The 17,705-nt window shown below is 48.4% G+C and overlaps 3 protein-coding genes across 8 annotated transcripts in view; 1 reads left to right on the plus strand and 2 right to left on the minus strand.

The window, feature by feature from the left end:
• Positions 1-4,710: 4,710 nt before the first annotated feature.
• Positions 4,711-13,145, minus strand: LOC126579092 (potential E3 ubiquitin-protein ligase ariadne-2). 2 transcript variants are annotated; one of them, XM_050242388.1, is made up of 5 exons: positions 12,509-13,145; positions 6,400-7,277; positions 5,945-6,313; positions 5,606-5,869; positions 4,711-5,533 (listed from the first exon to the last, which is right to left on the minus strand). In XM_050242388.1, exons 1-5 carry the CDS (start codon positions 12,579-12,581, stop codon positions 5,387-5,389), a joined length of 1,731 nt encoding a protein of 576 aa, XP_050098345.1. In that variant the 5' UTR covers positions 12,582-13,145; the 3' UTR covers positions 4,711-5,386. The 2 variants fall into 2 exon arrangements, with proteins under 2 accessions (XP_050098345.1, XP_050098346.1); XM_050242389.1 differs by lacking the exon at positions 12,509-13,145 and adding an exon at positions 7,434-7,751.
• A 377-nt stretch (positions 13,146-13,522) lies between these two features.
• On the plus strand, positions 13,523-15,811 carry LOC126579087 (uncharacterized). Its single transcript, XM_050242359.1, has 4 exons — positions 13,523-13,541; positions 13,607-13,973; positions 14,042-15,008; positions 15,074-15,811. Exons 2-4 carry the CDS (start codon positions 13,621-13,623, stop codon positions 15,797-15,799), a joined length of 2,046 nt encoding a protein of 681 aa, XP_050098316.1. The 5' UTR covers positions 13,523-13,541; positions 13,607-13,620; the 3' UTR covers positions 15,800-15,811.
• Positions 15,812-15,822: 11 nt separating this feature from the next.
• Positions 15,823-17,705, minus strand: part of LOC126579091 (formin-binding protein 1-like) — a 55,624-nt gene continuing 53,741 nt past the window's right edge. For all 5 annotated transcript variants that reach the window (XM_050242387.1, XM_050242384.1, XM_050242386.1 and 2 more), the window contains exon 12: positions 15,823-17,705. This exon is cut by the window's right edge and continues 829 nt beyond it. The gene's annotated coding sequence lies outside the window, so the exon portion shown is untranslated.

The following is a 17,705-nucleotide window of genomic DNA, read 5'->3' on the forward strand; positions in this document are numbered from 1 at the left end:
TACTACTTCCACTACTTACCATCAATCAATCAGCTGTTGGAGTTGGTACTTTTCTAGTAGTTGGCCGAAACAAATAAAAAAAAACAAGCTTCACATAAAGTCGTTAAGCAACAGCCAGTAGTTAACCACAAGTGTAGCACAAAGATACGAACAGAAACTTCAGTAGCAAAAACAAACAAAAACAGAAGACAGAATGTTATATAAAAAAAGACACTAAAGCGTGCAAATAGAGAAGCTAAACTGTTATAAACAGAGCATAGAAGGCAGAGGAAAAATGGCATTAAAACACACACAGACAGACACAAGACAAGTGCAACTAAAGAGGATGGTTGATGATGGGATGAGGATCGTGTTTAAAACATAAATCCTAGTTTCTTTTTTTGCTTTGCAAGAAGCAGTGAGCATAAAGAGAAAGCGAGTAAAGAAAGCAAAGGAAAGAAGTTGAAAAACTTGCAAACTTTTCAACATATTAAAACATACCGACACATACCAGATTGAAATGATGGTTGCTAGGGAAAGTGTAAATGGGCATATACGCGTTAAAGGAGCGAGTAAGTGTATACAGATAAGCGTGGACTAGAGAGCGATCATATATCAAAAAGAAAGGCTTACAGAAAGAGGAGGACTGCATTGACAGCGGAAGGCACCCAACGAGGCGATGAGACGAGATCGAAGCAGACGACGCTCCGCCCGTGAAACGAAAGGCTGAAACAAAAGGATTTATATAGAGGAATTGTTGTTACTGATGTGTAAAGAAACGGTTGTTGAAGTGGCAGCGCACCAACGGCATTGTCCTGTGGTATCCCGGCAGAGTGGCAGCGAAAGGATAAAGAAGAGTGGATCAAACGGAAAAGGGACGACGCTAGTAGCAGGATTAGTGGGAACAGTTGTGTTTGATGGAGAACAGCGTAGAATTATCACGTCACCCAAGTTTTGTATTCTGCGGTCCCACACTTTCTCTCCGCGACCGCGCCTCACCGGTCCCCCCGGGAAGGTGCCCTTTTTATGTGTGTTATGTTGTTGCGTTACTAGTGCGGACGACCAGTGTGGCGGATCATATGCCTAAAAAGATGATGCCGCCACCGACGACGACGCCATCTGTTTCGTTTGTAATGAATGTGGCTGTTAGATGTGGTGTGCCTCAGCGCTTCCCTATTTCAGTTTAGTGGTTAAGTTTGTGACTTAATATGGATATATAGATACTATATACATAAAACCCTATTATAAACACATTTTACATGCAGCAGCAGCATCTATTCGATCGCGCCGATCTGCTTTCCACATTCTTGAGTTTTTGTACCACATCCAGACAAACATGCACGCACACATATACATACGTATCAAATCACGACGCATCAGCAGCACCAGGACACGCAGCGCAGGGATAAATGGCCGTGAGTTTTATGTTCCGATTAAGAAACCCCAATCCCCCCCCCCCCCCCCACAGCATATAGGCAGTGACATAGAGTTAGATTTCAGTTCCCGGTGTGAGGAGTGAGTGTGCATATGTGTACGTGTGCATGTGTGTTGTTTGTATGTTTCGAATGGTTCCAATCACTACATTTTGTGTCCTTTTCTTTTTTTTTTTGCTGTCCCATCGAGGAAAGGAAGCCCCCCGCCCATCCTATTTTTTTACGCGTTTGTTGTCCTTAGTTAGGCAGTTTCTATTATCTAAACAGAAAGAAGTGGCAGCTGCTGCTGCTGTGCGCACATGATTGTGTACGCGCGCTCTCGATCACATCCTCCCTACTAATTACTACTATAACGATCGTGAATCGCGTGAGAAAGTATGAGCGCAGAATGATGATGATTATTATTACAGATTGCGGCGATCCGCAGTGGCGGGGGTGGCGTTGGCGTGTGACGAATTGATGAATTGTATAAAACAACAATCAATAAAAGAAAAGAAATACTTATTAGTGATTCGCTTATACAAACGTTAAGGCTCTATAGTCGCTTGAAGAATAACACTCGAAAGAAATTGTGGTTTGAGCTCTCCTTGCACAACTTATCACACTATTTCGCTAGGTGTTAAACAGCATGGTCATACAATGGTCCATACATACACGAAGTAGATTTTGTTTGGTGTTTGTGGAGCGCACATGCTATGCTTCCTTTTGAATGAAAGGGTCTAACAATCAGTGAAGGAGGATCTGTTTTAGTTCGCCACAGCAAGACAACGCAATAACTAGTTTTGTGATATTTCTTGAGAAAATTATCTTCACCTTTGTGGTGTGTTCACCTGCGCTCGCTGATTGTTGTTTGATGATGATACATTATTAGATCCCCGAATTAGCGTGGCATTCAAGGTTGATCTTCACCATTCTTTTTGTTGATCGTTTGAAAGTGTTTGAGAGGGACTAGCATTTTTTACTTCACCTGGATTAGTTTGTGTGCACCACGGTAGCATCTGTCGAGAAGATCGCGAGGCAAGAATCGCGAAGATTTACTTCAAAAACGTGTTTCTTCTCCTACGATCCATAAGGAAAAGACCAAAAAAAGAATCTACTGATTCGACGCGATGTTGCGACGGATAAAAGGCGCAACAAGCGCGTGAAGCTTGATCAGTTTAAGTTCGCAACAGTGCGGCCTCATCGACTAGTTTCGGAGACGATTTTCGGCCCGCGAAATGGTAAGAAACCGTTCGAAATTCCTCAGCCAGAGAAGGTGAATCCCTCCGTAAATTCGATTCCTTATCTTGCCCCTAGAAATGGTCAACATGTTCTGCGTTGGCATTGGCACTTTTATCGCTAGCCAGCGTAGTTCAGCTTGCTCCTACGGCCACCAGCGACGATGGGTTACTGTCTTTCAATGATGAGAGGGACGAGAATGGTTACAGCTTTTCCTACCGTACAAACGATGGCCAGTATCGTCGCGAGGAGGGTGTGATTGATGCGGAAACAGGAGTTCTCCGGGTCAGCGGCCACTACGAGTACACCGACTCGGAGGGAAAAGTCCATTCGTACGACTACGTGGCGGATGAGAATGGATATCGGACGGAACCGGCGATATCATCGGCGATCCCGTTCGCTGGACCAATCGCGAAATCTTTTGAATGCCTACTGGGTGGTGCTGGCTGTGGATAATAAAGTGACCGTTTGCAGCAAGCCCTTTTTAAACCAGAGTGCAGTGCGATTTCCGATCACTCCGAAGCAGGCTATGCGTTTTCGAGAAAAAAGTATGTTTAGAACGACTTTCCTGTGGTCGCAATTTTGTGATAAATGGATAACTAAATTGCTGTGTTAGTGGATGCTGCGCTGTGATCGTCAACGCTATCATTTTACGCCTTTTTCGGAAATAAAAGCCACAGTGCAACGAATGTTCGAATCTGTATTCTCAGTGCTCGAGATCACAAACCTGTTTTGTTATTATCCATTTCCACAAATCATAATTGATTTATGGTCGCGACTGGTGTTTAAAAAAGTTCGTATGTTAAGAGCTTCTCTCAAGGTTAGTTGTGCCTCCATGGAAGACGGGTTTTTTGTGGGCCAACGTGTGCCTGTTGGTGGAAGAATTTGCTTGCCGGTTCGTGCTATTGATGCGAGGCGCTATTTTTTTTAAAGAAAGGTGAACATCCCAAGCGAGAGGCTCAGCTATTGGCCGGCCTACCTTTGCCTAGACTCCTCGAAAATCGTTAGAAACTGTCCCCTCATCAGCAGGATAGATGCTCAGCAGGCGGCGTAGCAAAGCGATCGAAGATGGAATTGGCGAATGCGGTGGCAGGTTCATGTTCATCCTGTTTGACTATTCGATTGGATGCTAAATGCCTTTAAAAGCCCACGCACAACGGATGTCATCGATTATTGTATGCAAAGATGAGTCTTTCGGTGGTAGACAGGGGTAGAATAGTCTGTGCCTGCGTATGATAGGAAGACTGGCCAAGGTCAAACATTTATAAATTAGGCGAAAGATGAAAGATTAGCATTAAGACAGGAGCCGGCTTGGAGGAGACACTTGTAGCTTGGTGATATGTAGCTTCCACTGTGTTAATGAACATGTACAATGTTTAAGAAATTCGTTTTTTTTTGTCGAATAAAAACCACAAACCTCACTTCAGTACAGTAGGTCTCACCCTTGCCAGCAGGTCGTTCATCAAAAGTCGGCCAAAAGATCGTCTCCGAAAATGGTAAGAAGCGCGAGTACCCTCGCCCCATCAGCGCAATCGACTGAATCGAACAAATCCATCGGTCACTTGGACCATTTTCTTTGGCAGAAAGTGGCGAAATGCTACTCGTCGGCTGTAGTGCTTCTATCGCTGGCGACGATCGTTCAGACAGCACCAGTGGCAGACAGTAGGCTAGTGTCGTACGTGAATAAGCGCGATGGAAATGGGTACAACTTTGCGTACCCGTAACAGCGACGGTCAGTATCGGAGTGAAATGGGTGTGATCGATCGGAGCACGGGAATCGTTCGAGTCTCGGGGCAGTATGGATACCTGGACAGCACGGGAACGATGTGGGATTATTACTACGTCGCCGATGAGAAGGGATATCGAGTGCAGCGAATCTCGGCAGTTGATTTGAAATACGACGAACAGTTTGACGGACCACCCAAGGGGACGAGTGAGTTGAGCAGAAATCTGCAATGTTCACTTCTAGGTTTATGCTGACCGTTATAGTACCTGCAATCTCGCGTTCGTATGTGCTAGATTTTAAGTGGAAAAGTTGTGGAAAATACACGTGATATTATTATCAGCAGCAGACTTATGGTCATGTTTGTTGAAGTAATTGCTTCTCTTATATTTCCTTTTTCACGATTTTGCCTTTCTCATTCATTGTTTCGCTTAAGTAGCAGCAATTATCATATGCGCCTTGTAGTAAGGTGTAGGGTTGTGTATTCATAAATGGTCCTAAGCAATAGCATCGCTCCACTCTGGGCTCTCCCTCCTCATCCTTCGGTATCTACAATCGCTAGCCTACAAGATGAAACGCGACGATCAGGAAGGTCAGAGAGAGATAGAGCTAAGCGAATGATCTTGCACGGATCACTCAAACGAAGATGATCTCCTGTGATGAACGCTCGCTTTGTCTCGCTCTGCCTCTTGGCCTACCACGCGCTGTCCTTCTTAGCTACGAATATGAAATAGGGACTTGATCACACCATCGATCGTGTGACCATCTTGATTATCATCTAAACAATATTGCCTGTACGCTCGCTCGTTCGCTCGCTCACTGAGTCCGAGATCGAGTGAGGATCTTATCTACTCACTCTAACGCATTACGCACTAATAGTTTCACCTACTTGTTGTTGCTTGAAGATCCGCACGTTGTCTTTATTATCTGGTATTAGTTTAGCTTCATTTTCGTCCCATCCAGGCCAACGGTGGAAAGGATACGGACTACTTTCGGGGAGGACGGCGGGCGTGATCTCGCTCCCTCGCTCCTATTACACTTCGTTGGGGAAAAAGTCCTTCAGCAGCGTCGTACGACGCTTCTCGGCAATGTCCATCTGATTCTCGAGCTCACCCCGATCGGTCGTTTCCGCTCGTTCAACCTTCCAGGAGAGATTCTCGATTTCCGCTTCCAACTGGGCCTACAATGGAACAACACAGGAACGTTAGAAAAATGGCACAGGGATCGCTATACTAGGGAGAGGGGGCCGTACCTGCTGATACTCGAACAGTTCCTTGCGTGACTCCATGTAGTAAGCGTACGGGTAGGTGTACTGAAGCGTGTAGCGACACTTGGCGAGCAGGGCGGCCGCATCGAACAGATGCTGCCAATCGATCCACGTGCCCAAACCCTTCATCACCTTCTCGTTGATGCGCGCCTTCATACGATCGAGCGTCTGCTGTTCGAGCTGCAGCGATTTCGAGTGGTTCTCCCATCGTTCGTAGTAATGCAGATACTTTTTCAGTGCTTCGCGGGCCTGTATTCGGAAGAGAAAGAGAGTATTTTATTAGGACGCGGACCGAGGACGCAGCAAAACCGCTACCAAACCAACCTGCGCATGCACGGACTCGTGGGCGATATTTGGATTTTCCTTGTAGCGCGAACACTCGTAGTACTCGGAACCGTGGGCCTTCCAATCACCGAGACACATCCAGCAAAAGTCGTGCTTACAGTTGAAGCACTGCATATGATTGCAGCCACCGTTCTTCTCGATGCAGATGTGACACTTGGGACAGTCCTTCGTGTGCGCACTGATGTAGTTTGCCGTCTCGCTATCGTCCGCACACTTCGTTAACCACTTGCGGATGATCTGACAGTCCGTTGGCGCATGATAGTCGGTACCGCACCGGAAGCAGAAGCTCGTTTTGCACACCTTGCAGGTCGCCTTCTTCGGGCTAATGTCCTGGCTGCGGATAATGATCTGTGGGGAAAGAAAACAGAAAGAAAAAACACAAATTCCAAATTAATATCCACGGCATCCGGTGCAAGCACTTCTCGACAGCTTACCTGACAGTTGGGCCCTGGACAGAAGCGTAGCTCCGGGTGTGACTTGACGTAATCGGCGAACGCAAACTGTTGATACTTGTCACGCAGGACGGGCCGGTTGAGCAGGTTCAGCACGAGATCTTCGGGCACGCGCACATCGCACCGTTGCTCCATACACTCGATCTGCGTCGAGATGCCCTGACCGATCTGTATCTCAAAGTGCATTGCCCAACAATCACGGCAGAACGAGTGCTGGCAGGAGAGCCGATGGAACTTATCCGTCGACTGTACCGTCACACAAACCGGACACAGCTGCGTCCGGTAGCAGGTTGGCGTTGGTGCGTTGACTATCGTTGTGAAGGTACTACCGGTACTACTCGTGCTGCCAGTGAGATGATGCTGTACTTTGGTGCCATTCCCGCTCGGTCCGGGATGTAAGGACAACGACGAGGACATTGCAGCGGCGCCGGATGAGGTGGCGGAGGTTGCGACGAACGCAGATGAGGCTGAAGGTACGAGCAGGAAGCTAGGACCACTGATAGTGCCTGCGGTACTGATGGTACTGCTGGCGACGGATGTGATGGTGGTGGTGGTGGCCGGACACGGTGCTGATGACGGTGACGACGGCCCTGCGACGACCGGTGGTGCTGCCTTGATCCGTGCACTGACCAACAGATTGGAGGCATTGTTCCGGTAGCGTTCAATCACTTCCGCCGTATTCCAGCGTGTCTCGTGTAGCAACACCTTGGCCAGCGAAGGTGTAATCTGGAGCTGGGTGCTTAGCTTCTCCACCGGTTCATTCATCAGCTTCTCGACCTCCTCCACATTCAGACACTCGTACACAAAGTACTCCGGATCGGTGCGCTTCGGATCGATCTGCTCGATGTCACAATCTTCACCTAAAAAGAGAGCGCGAGAGGTACAGGGGAGAATGAGTGGCCGATTAGTGGTTTGCATAATTAAGACGGCGATGTTGGAAAATATTGAAAATGTCACGTCCATGGTTTCTCTGATCTATCTCCCTGGCGTGCATTCGATACCGAAGCCCGGTAAACCTTCGTACTGCATCCTACGGCCGGCTAACCAGTTTTGACACACACTGGTTTTCCTCGGACCAGCGTGTGTGCCATACGGTCACGCACGAACGCGCACGATCATCGCGATCAAAGAATGATCAGCGTTCGATTCGACGACACATTGCCTATCCGGGGGTGGTGCGCGCGAGAAGCAGAGAAGGTCAAGCTATGCCAATCTAATCGCTTTAGTTGGCGCGGTGACGACGAGTGGACGAGAGTTTTAGGTCAATCCAAGGATCACTAGAGCGGAGAATCAATCGCGAAGTAGGCGGACGCAGCAGCAAAAGTAGAACGACGATTCTGCAGTCCAAACCGTCATCAACAAATCTTATCAATGAACTACTTTGAAAGGAGCTCGCTTATCGCTTTACCCAGGGCCAGGACCTGCTCACCGAGCAGAAGAAGCAATACCCATCACGAAGCTAATGCTATTGCCAATGCGAGCTAAACCGAAAGCTCGTGTGACTCTTGGTGGTTTTCTTTAAAAATAAACTCTTGCCGCTTTGCGTTGAGCGAGCGAGGAGCGTGTCGACACCTGTCACCTACCGCGCCACAGCACCAGCAGCAGCAGCAGGTCTTCTTCTAAGTTAATGTCCACTCCAAACCAACGAACATGGAACAGGACCTCACAGAAGCCTTCCTATCGTAGGGCGTTGCTATTTCTGTCGCCAAAAAGGCCCTCTAACTAACGGCGGACGTCTTTGCGGTCCCGAGCAACATCGTACGTCCGTAAATCCGTCGCATTTCGCCCACGACAGACCGCCGGGGGGCCGGGTTTTTCGGACGACATTATGCAATACGCGGTCGGACCCCCCCGCTCTTTATGGGGATTTGGTTGTTGCGCAAGAAAACGCGCGAACCGCACGCGAGGCTGTCTCCGGCGGAGCATTAGGTTCTGACCGGTGAGGGGGGAGGAGGCCTGCTGATTGGATTTATGTGTGGCTTCCTCCTAAGTGTGGTCGTGGGTTGGAGGTCATGGTCAAGGATAGTCACCATCAGGTCACCGAGAAATGTCATGCTGGGCTGTGGGCTGGTGACAGGATTAGGGGCGAATGGCATTTGGCGAATCCGGTAAAGCCTTCACCGTGATGATGGCACATTACTACTATCGCACCCCCCCCCCCCCCGGGGTGGGGGGTTCTACTAATGCAGGTGAGTAAAGGTGGAATGTAAAGATAGCGACAGGGCAGGCTTATCCCCGGGGCTTCGGTTAGTCACACAGTTCCAAAGAAATTCTTTCGACTGTTCGGGTGCGTAAGAGCGCAAAAAAAAATAAAATAAATGGTCATTCCACATCGTAGTGTCCGCGTCAGTGAAACTGTTACGACAGCACGATAGGTGGTTTCATGGATGGCATTAATTTTCCTTTTCCAAAAAAAGAAGCTGAAGGTGACTCATTCGTATTCGAGGCAGCATCGCAGCAAACATCACCCAATGCACGCAATGACGCAGTGATGCGTATCCTGGCGACGAGCACACGATCTCGTTGCGTGCATAGTAGACGTAGAATGTGTGCCTTTTATTCAGACAGAATATTCGATAATTTTCTGTTTAATAATAATGCAATTTCTCTTTTAAGAATATATCAAAGATCTGCTGCAACATTCTTTGATTTTAGATTCAGCATCTGTTCAAGGTACTTTGCAAGCTAAATCTCTGGTGACGTATTTTAGAAACGTGGGAAACATGAGTCTGTTCTTTTGAGCGTAAACAGCTAGAATACAATTCGAAGAAAGTACCCATTCCCTGATCGGCAAGGTTCTTTTCCAGCGAAAAGCACAGAACTCATTAAAGTCTCGAGATTTCTCTGGAAAACTCAGACGTTTCTCTATTTCCATAATCAAACCCAGCCAACACAAAGATGGTGTGTCTTTACACTCGCCGCAATCAATGCTGAGGCATTCGTTCGGTAAAAGGCCAGTACGGTCCCCTGGACTACATCTAACGGTGAGTCATGGACCATTGCGCCTTAACTCCCGGACCCGGACCGGGTGAACGGCAGTGGAATGAGCGACGACATCAAAGTGCAGCACGATAACGAATCAACCAAGGAAGGGTTAGCACCATGTTATCGCCCCACAAATGGCCACCAGTCAGTCGACCGGCGCTATATGCTCGCCAAGACCGATTGTTTACGGCAATCATCATTCACGCACCAGTGCGATGCCACCCTATCATCACCCCGGTTCCAAGGAGCTCGACTAACAATCAATGAACTCCCCAAAACCCCGTACAGTGTCGCGTCCGGGGGATGACAAGCGATGGGATGGCGAAGATAAAACACTGTTTTATTTCATGCTCGATCATCTTCGTTCTCCGGATCGAACCGAAGATACCGTACCACGCCTTTTTCTTGCTTCCTGTTCAAGGTCTCGTTCATTTTGCACCGCGCTTCGGCCCGCCTCAAGGCCCGGCGATCCACAATGAGATGCAGGACGAGAACGAAAGAACGAAAGAGACAGAGAGAGACACATTGTCTTTCGCTTGCTGTTGTGGCCGGTTTACCACCGTCTGGTGACCTCCTGTACCGGGTTCAATGATTTTCATGCTGCGATCGCGATCATCGCGCGCTGCTGCTGCTCCACGTGTTTCGGAAGTGGAGCCTCGATCGCAAGTTTTACGTTGTTCGCCGCGATGAAAGCACCTTCTTGTGAGGTTTGGAAACGTGACTTCTTCGGCATCGCAGCATGCGCCGTACAGTACGAACGAGGGATCTAGTTCAGGTTCTCTTTTTGCCTAGCAACGCGGCGTAACCAGTATATGAATATTAATACACAGAAAAAAAAACGAGACAAGCAAAAAAGCTTTAGCAGTTGCTTCTTTATGCTTTTTTTTTTTGCGGCTGCAATAATTTCATGCCACAAGATGCTCGACAAGAAGGGGCGCGCGCGCGCGCGCGCTTTGCCGGTGCGTCACGCGGTCATGCTTCAGTGAGCAGCAGTGCCACAGGCAAAGACGAACGGAAGGAGTGCCCACGGCGAACGACGATCACCATAACTGCTCTGCTCCGCTCTCATTCGCCAACAATGTGCTTAGTTCGATGGGAAGGAAAAGATCAAAGAAGCCCCTCGTAGGTGCGCACGTAGCAAAGCAAGCACAGGCGAGAGGAGTTTTCTAGAAAAGGGAATCGATGTTCCACGATGTAATACACCTTCCTTCAACTCATCCAACACGCTGCGACGCGAAGAGCTAACACGATTACGCAGCTTTGCCACCGTACAGCAACAGTTTTGCTCGTTTTGTGACCTCGCGGAGGAGCACAACAAAATTTCACGGTCAACCGGCTAAACAACCCGGGGTGGTGGGGGGGGGGGGGGGGGGGGGGGGGGGGGGGGCGAGTTTGGAAATGGAATTTTGTTTAGCACGATGGTGGACGACGGTGCGCTTCTAGGCACACACAAGCACGCACATCATGCTCGATCATGCGCCGTGTCATGGTAACGAGATGGATCAATGGAAGCGCGGCGTTTCCTATATTTTCTATCATCTAGCGTGCTGTGGAGGAGAGCAGGCACCATCGGTCTGTGCCAGTCAGCAGTTGAGTATGACCCTCGTGGAGGTAAGAAACTGGTTCAACCTTGAAATGTACCGCCGAACGATTCAAAGTGTGTTCGGGGGGGGGGGGGGGGGGGGGGGGGGGGGTGGTGGCTGTGTGCGAACTGCGACCCTATTGCTTATTTGCTACCGATTTCATTTTTTACCAACTACGATGCAGGACGACAACGGGGAAAATAAAACAATTCGTCCAATGTTTACTTAGATGGTACGGAACGAAACGAAACGATGAACCAGAACAATAATCCCTAAGCTTGTGTATGCTGCATACACTTACTTTTAAAGCCGCTTACTGTTAACAAAATACTGTAAATTGTATTTGTCCACTTCACCGATTGTGGCCTCGCGTACTGGAGGCTACATCCACGGAGTCGTAGCGACCGTGTTTACGGCATGGCGTGCTGTTTCATGTTGTAACCTTATGGTCCATTATGAATGTTTATCTTTTCAATTAATGGGCCTGGCTCTAAAATTCGCGCGAAGCAAGCACCTGTAATGCGTGAAAGTGACATCATCGGGCATAGATAGTCACTGTTTCTATCTGCCACTGAACGGCGGTTGAGCGCATTTTCGTAATGATTGTCAATAGAATTACGCATCAGCACCAGAGCTTGTTGATCTTTTGTGATGCCAATGATTCATTAAAAAGTTAATCCAATTAAACTCATTAACGAGTCTTGTTTAAGCGGTTATTTGCTGTTATTTCACGCTCGTGAAACTCCCCCACAGAAGGACCTCGCCATCTAGCTATCGCACTTGTAGCATCGCGCCCCTGAACTGAGGTTCTTCTCGATTTTCCGTTTCTCTTTGCCCATCATCATCATCGTCATCATCACCATCGCGACGGATAGTAGAGTAATAAAAGGAACAAAACAACGAACGAAGGAGGCATAGTGTGTCGATACGCACGGTAGCGTAAAATTCCGCCACTCGAACTATATGCCATTGACCTCCGCGAGGGCCACCCCACCGGGCGGCCGCTTTCAAGGTGCTGCACGCGAGGCTTCTGCCGTTGTGGGGCTCGTCGCCCGCCTGCTGCGAACAACGCACGCTGATGACGATGATGGCGATGATGATGCTTCGGTACCGCACAACAACGGCACAGAGCAAACGGTGGGGTCGTCCACAAAGGGATCCACGCGATGGTGGCCCGATGGAAAATAGGAAACTGGAAGACCACAAAAAAATGGGAAAATTAAAAGCATATCCACACACAGAGACGCGCGCGGGCCGTCCCCCGAGCACCCAACCGTGACGACGGCGAACGGCGATCGGTGTGGTGGGGAATGGGGAGCGAGAGCAGTGTGTAAAGCACGGCACAGCACCCTGGCCAACCTGACCTACGATCCTCGAGGGGCTAAAGCAACAGCCTACTCAAGCCGTTCCTGCCGTTGGGACGAGCATTTCGATAGTCAGCGCCAACCAACCGGAACCTGGCGCTCGCAGGAGGCCACGATAAACGTTCTCGATCCACAAGGGGTGCTGCTTGCTGAGCATACCTGAGTTGTAGTAGTCCTCAAATTCGTAATCATTGTCCGACGAGTACTCCATGTCCGATTCCCCGTCCGCCATCGTGCTGCTGCTGCACTTGCGTTGTCCTTGGGATCGGGCACGGCAGCAGGGGTTTTGGCAGCGTTTCTACGGCAGGAGCTGGTGCACCGCGGAGTCCGCGGGTTGGCTGATTGTAGTAAACGGCGTCGGAAGGGACGGCTGCTGGTACACTGGGGCACTGGCAGTATAGCGTGGTACATACAAAACACCTTCACTTTCCGGCGTGCAACACCGATTTTCCCACAAGCGCACCCTCTCTGCAACAACAACAATGAACACGGAAATCGGTTGCTCACTGGCTCGCTCGCTCGCTCGCTCGTTGTTGCCTGCGATTTTCACACACCTGCACCGCACACACACAACACACACATACGCGCGCGCGTTCGAAGGAAATTTCTCGGTGCACTTCCTTCCTGGCGCACAGATCCTTCGCCGGGAGCGCTACACTTTGTGCACTTGTTTCCGCGTCCCGGAGTGGAGTAGTTCCACCTACTATCAGCACAGTTTCGTTAGTCGACGGTCGTTAATGTTGCTCGTCGCAGAAACCTCGCGTTTTCACCAGATCGTGGACCAGCCAAAACAACAGCTCCCCCATACACCCTGGTGGCGTGTATTAAATAACCATAAATTGAGCAGTCATAACACCATGGTCGCCATATTGGATGAAATTGTTGACAGTCAGAGTTCATGTGATTTCCTCGCGCGGTGCGTTTGTTAATGCGAAGAAATTCATCATGAAAATTAACAAAAGAACCGGAGTTATCATTGCAAAACTTCTTCTTTTGATGGTTTTGTAAAACAATAGCCATACAAGTATACAAAGACTCGAAAAACTCCATATTTTGTACATGTTGTGGCCCATAGTCACAGATGGCAGCACTGTCGCGGATTTTTAGTACTTAACGAAGCTTACTTAACGAAGCATCCTTTGATTTGACTTAGCACGTTGCAAGTGAACGGAGTCTGGATCCTCGCTGAAAGGTCAGTAAGAATTGAAAAGTGATCCATTTTGTGTGATTACCAGCTAATTCTCTTGGATTTTTCAGATACCGCAACAGCGATGATGAAGCGATGTGCCGAAAAGAAGTACACAGCTGTAACTAGCCAGTTATACGCCGTTTCATTGACCCCCGAAACAAAACGCAAGCTGATGGAGCGAATCCGGTGCAAGGTGCACGACCAGCAGAATGAACCGCCGAAAACCGAGAGCATAGCCATGGTCTGCAATTACTTAAATCAATGCTTCGAATCGAATCTGGATTCCATTCGAATAGCAGTGTCAATCATTCTCCGGCTGCTGTCCCACCGTGGGAACGAACAGCCCGTGATAGAATCGTACCGCAAGTTACTATCCTACATCCCCGGAGTGATCGACAGTAGCAATGCCAGTGAGCTGGCTGGCTACATGCAACAGTGCGTAATCCGGCCACAAAGCACACGGAATCCAAGCAACCAATAATGCCACCTGTTCCTGTTCACAGAGTTTCTAGCTTAGCCTTGGAGAATGGCCAAACAGCTTTTCGAACATTCCCACTGACCGCTTCGAAATGCATCTTACAGCTGCTGTACCGTATGCCTATCAAGAACTGGTCCGAAAGGAAGGTCATCCATCATGCTCTCCGTTCGACACTTAAGTGGTGCAAAGTGGCTCCGGAAGTGTACCGGCAGTGTGGTTTCGGAATGCTTATACGCAGTGCCATCTCTTCCGCGGACCGTTCCCAGGACGATGCGGATGCAATGATCAAGGAGTTGATCATTCTCGTACATCATCTGTTTGATGTATTCTACACCACGCAACACCGGGGGGAGGTACATCCGGTCGATGTACTACTACGATCGGCTTACGATCGTATCTTTGCTCGCCTCACCACCGAGTGGACTGACCGGCACTGCTACGGAATGCTTCTCTCCGTACTGTACGATCTACTGAAGCGGCCAATCAGTGGCTTCCTGAAGCTGGAAATTGTTCGTTCCTTGAGCGATACAGTCGGCGGTGGTGGCGTACGTCCTCTCCTCAAGTTCCTCTACATTCGCAAGCACTTGCAGGACGACGATACGGTGACAACGAGGACGACGCTGCAACGGTTGAAAACCATCGTGACAATGATCCTCGCTCAGTCCTTGTATCGCTACGAGTCCGAACAGGATGGGCAGCAGTTGCGTGATCTGATGGCCAGCGTTGAGCAAATGATCAATCGGGTCGATCTTGGTGAACTGATCGATGCTCGCTTCAATTGTCTACGGTATCTACGAGAGAAGCTGAAACTGGAAACCCTTTGCCTCACGTTCATCGTGCGGCATCTAGAGCTGCTGGAAGGTGCTGTTGTGGCCGGTACCCAATTGGAGCTGGACTATGTGTACAATCTGGTAGCATCGGTCAACGTTATACACCACAAACGATGGATTGTCCCACGGTTTTTGGTTAAACACTTCATCGAAGGACTATCGGTAAGAGAGGATGGGCATCCATCACCACCACGTCGTTTAGACACTAACACGCAGCATGTTTCCAGCGATTTTCGCACCATGAAGCACTCCGAGAGATTGTCCCACATTTGGAACCACTACTGGAAGCTATACTCCCTTCTATGCCGGACCACGTGCCTGGACAACCGCTGATGGGTAACATTTTCGGCCGTCTTCCCGTTACTATCGAGCGCATCCAGTGGATCAAACTACAACCACGCGGTATGCGGGCGCAGTTGATCGTGCAGCAGCAGCTAGAGTTTCTTCAGGAGGGCAACGTTGCCCTGTTCGATGAGCGAATACTCGCAACACTGCAATCCACCATTACTACGGACACGCTTTTCTTGGGGCTGTTCGGGTCGCGCAGTACCAACCAAGGGCGATTCTGTGCGTCACTGTTGCTGTCGAAGCGGACACTAGCCTGCTCCCGGTTGGCGAGGGTGCACAGTAACATCAGGCGTAATGCTAACCAGCGACCGAACGATCAATGGGTGGACTGGATCCGAGCCATCTATGGTTCCGTCGAAGGGCTTGATCGTGCATCTAGGCGTGCCCTCTTGGGGCAGATTGGTGATGTTCCTTTATCTGGCGAGTTTGATGAACAGTATTCGATCGTTTTTGAACTACGTGCTCGGCTCATGGTTAGCCTGTTAGATGCCGCTAAAAAGGAAGGAAAAGAATCGACATCACAAGCAACATCTTTCGGATGCCCTTCTAACGCTATCGCGAGTGGTGGAGAGATTGAACCGTCGACAAAGAAACGAAAAATATAAAAAAGCAAGAGATTGTTTCGGCATTCGTTTAATGTAAGTTTGAGTATAGACTTTATTTGTTTTGTTGCATCGAGGGTGAAGGTAGCGCACGCGCGTCAATACGGATGCAAATGCAACAATACAACATCCTCCCAATGCAGACGCGCGAATGCTAGTGTGATCCACCGTGGCGGAAGTAGTGGCACAGTAACAAAAATTGAGAAACAATCATTAATACGAGCGCGCATGCGTGTATGCGTGTATGTGTGTGTTTATATGATGCAGGTTCATGTCGCTTTGCATAGCATAGCAGGCCACGAGTTTACATTGCCATTGTTCTACTGAAGTACTAGCGAGCCCAGTAGAGGGATACGCACGTATCATCAATTCCATTCAGTATCGCTTGCTCTACCCTGCCTTGACTATTGATGAACGACAGTTTATTTCTTTCGTGTGTTGCTCGAATCGAATTCAACTAATAGTCCTTCACTCGGGTTTGCTAACTGAGCTAAATTTGATAAATCAAGCGCAGATTATGCCATTCCTATCTTGCTTCGCTGTTGCGCATTTCGATCAAAAATTTCTTAAGGATCACTTCTGTTATCTGCCTCGCCTCGCTTACATAGTTATTTGAATCTGTTGCTGATGGATTTGAATATGTTTAACCGTTCATTTCAACATTGTACCGTCTGTTAGAGTGCTTGGTTTTAGAAGATCGATCTACAAGATTTGTTTTATGGGCAGAATATTAAACTCTCTTCTCCGTTCACCTCTTTCTGTGCTACATTCCGGTATTTGTTGATTAATAAATACAGATTTTGTTTGTTTATTATAAATATATAACTTCAGAGTTATGATGTATGCATGGTCATGTTACTGGTTTTTGTTTTCTAGTAGTTTGCTTGCACTCACAACACTGCTTTCACCCAATTGCTGCCACATTGACGAGGATGATTATCATACAGTGTCGTAAGCGTTCCCGTCCCGTACACGTTGCTTAGGGCAAGAAAGATACTTTTGATTGACCTCAGGTATATAATTCAGGCGTTTGATTCTTAAATGTGTAATCTTGTACAGCAATCGGGATAGACAATGTTGGATCGTGAGTGGAATTGAGTTGCTGATTGTATACATATAGGTTGAATGTTTACGTTATCCAACGATCGGCGTTTTCGCAAAGGCGCAACAGCCAAAGGGGTTGGAGATCGGTAAACAGAATTTGGCATTCCTTTTCATATTTCTTCTGTCGCGCTAGCGATATCACACACACATACACACGCGCGCACACTTACAATTCCCGATAACTGTGCTTCTCATTACTTGCCTTCTCCGACTCAGAGCACGGTGTATCGCATATTTTGTTTAGTAACCCCTCCAAGGGTGTTTATCTGGTACCCTTAACACTATTACTACCTTACTCTAGACTTTTTCCTTTCCCGGCCGTCCTTCCTCTTCACATGCTCACAGTATCCATTGCATGCGGCTACAGCCCCATGTTCTTGGAGGCGGACTGACGATGATGATGATGATGATGATGGGAGCATTATGAATATTAGATATGATATCAGCTTTTAGCGCTTCCAGGGCTCCGTGCATCAAAATAGAAGTCAAACGGAGTACCCTAGGGAACTAGGAGGAGCAGACATGCAGCACAAGCCTACATAGAGCGTCAGCGACAAAATTTGGACCATTAATTAAGATTAAAAAGCTCGCTGTATGGAAAACAGGATTGACAAGCAAACGGCCTAAAAGACAGGTGCACTACAAACAAGGTCAATCTGTAACATATTTCCTCTCTCACCTGGAGACAGATTCCAAGGGACGATTTATTTCGAGTGCATGCGCCAGTTCATTTTATGTTATTTTTCCATCCTTAATGCCGGATGTAGTTCCATGATAGTTCTTGCTGGAGTGTGCGCACGTTGTC

The sequence above is a fragment of the Anopheles aquasalis genome, chromosome 3 (genome assembly GCF_943734665.1).
Source record: "Anopheles aquasalis chromosome 3, idAnoAquaMG_Q_19, whole genome shotgun sequence".
NCBI classification, from domain to species: domain Eukaryota; kingdom Metazoa; phylum Arthropoda; class Insecta; order Diptera; family Culicidae; genus Anopheles; species Anopheles aquasalis.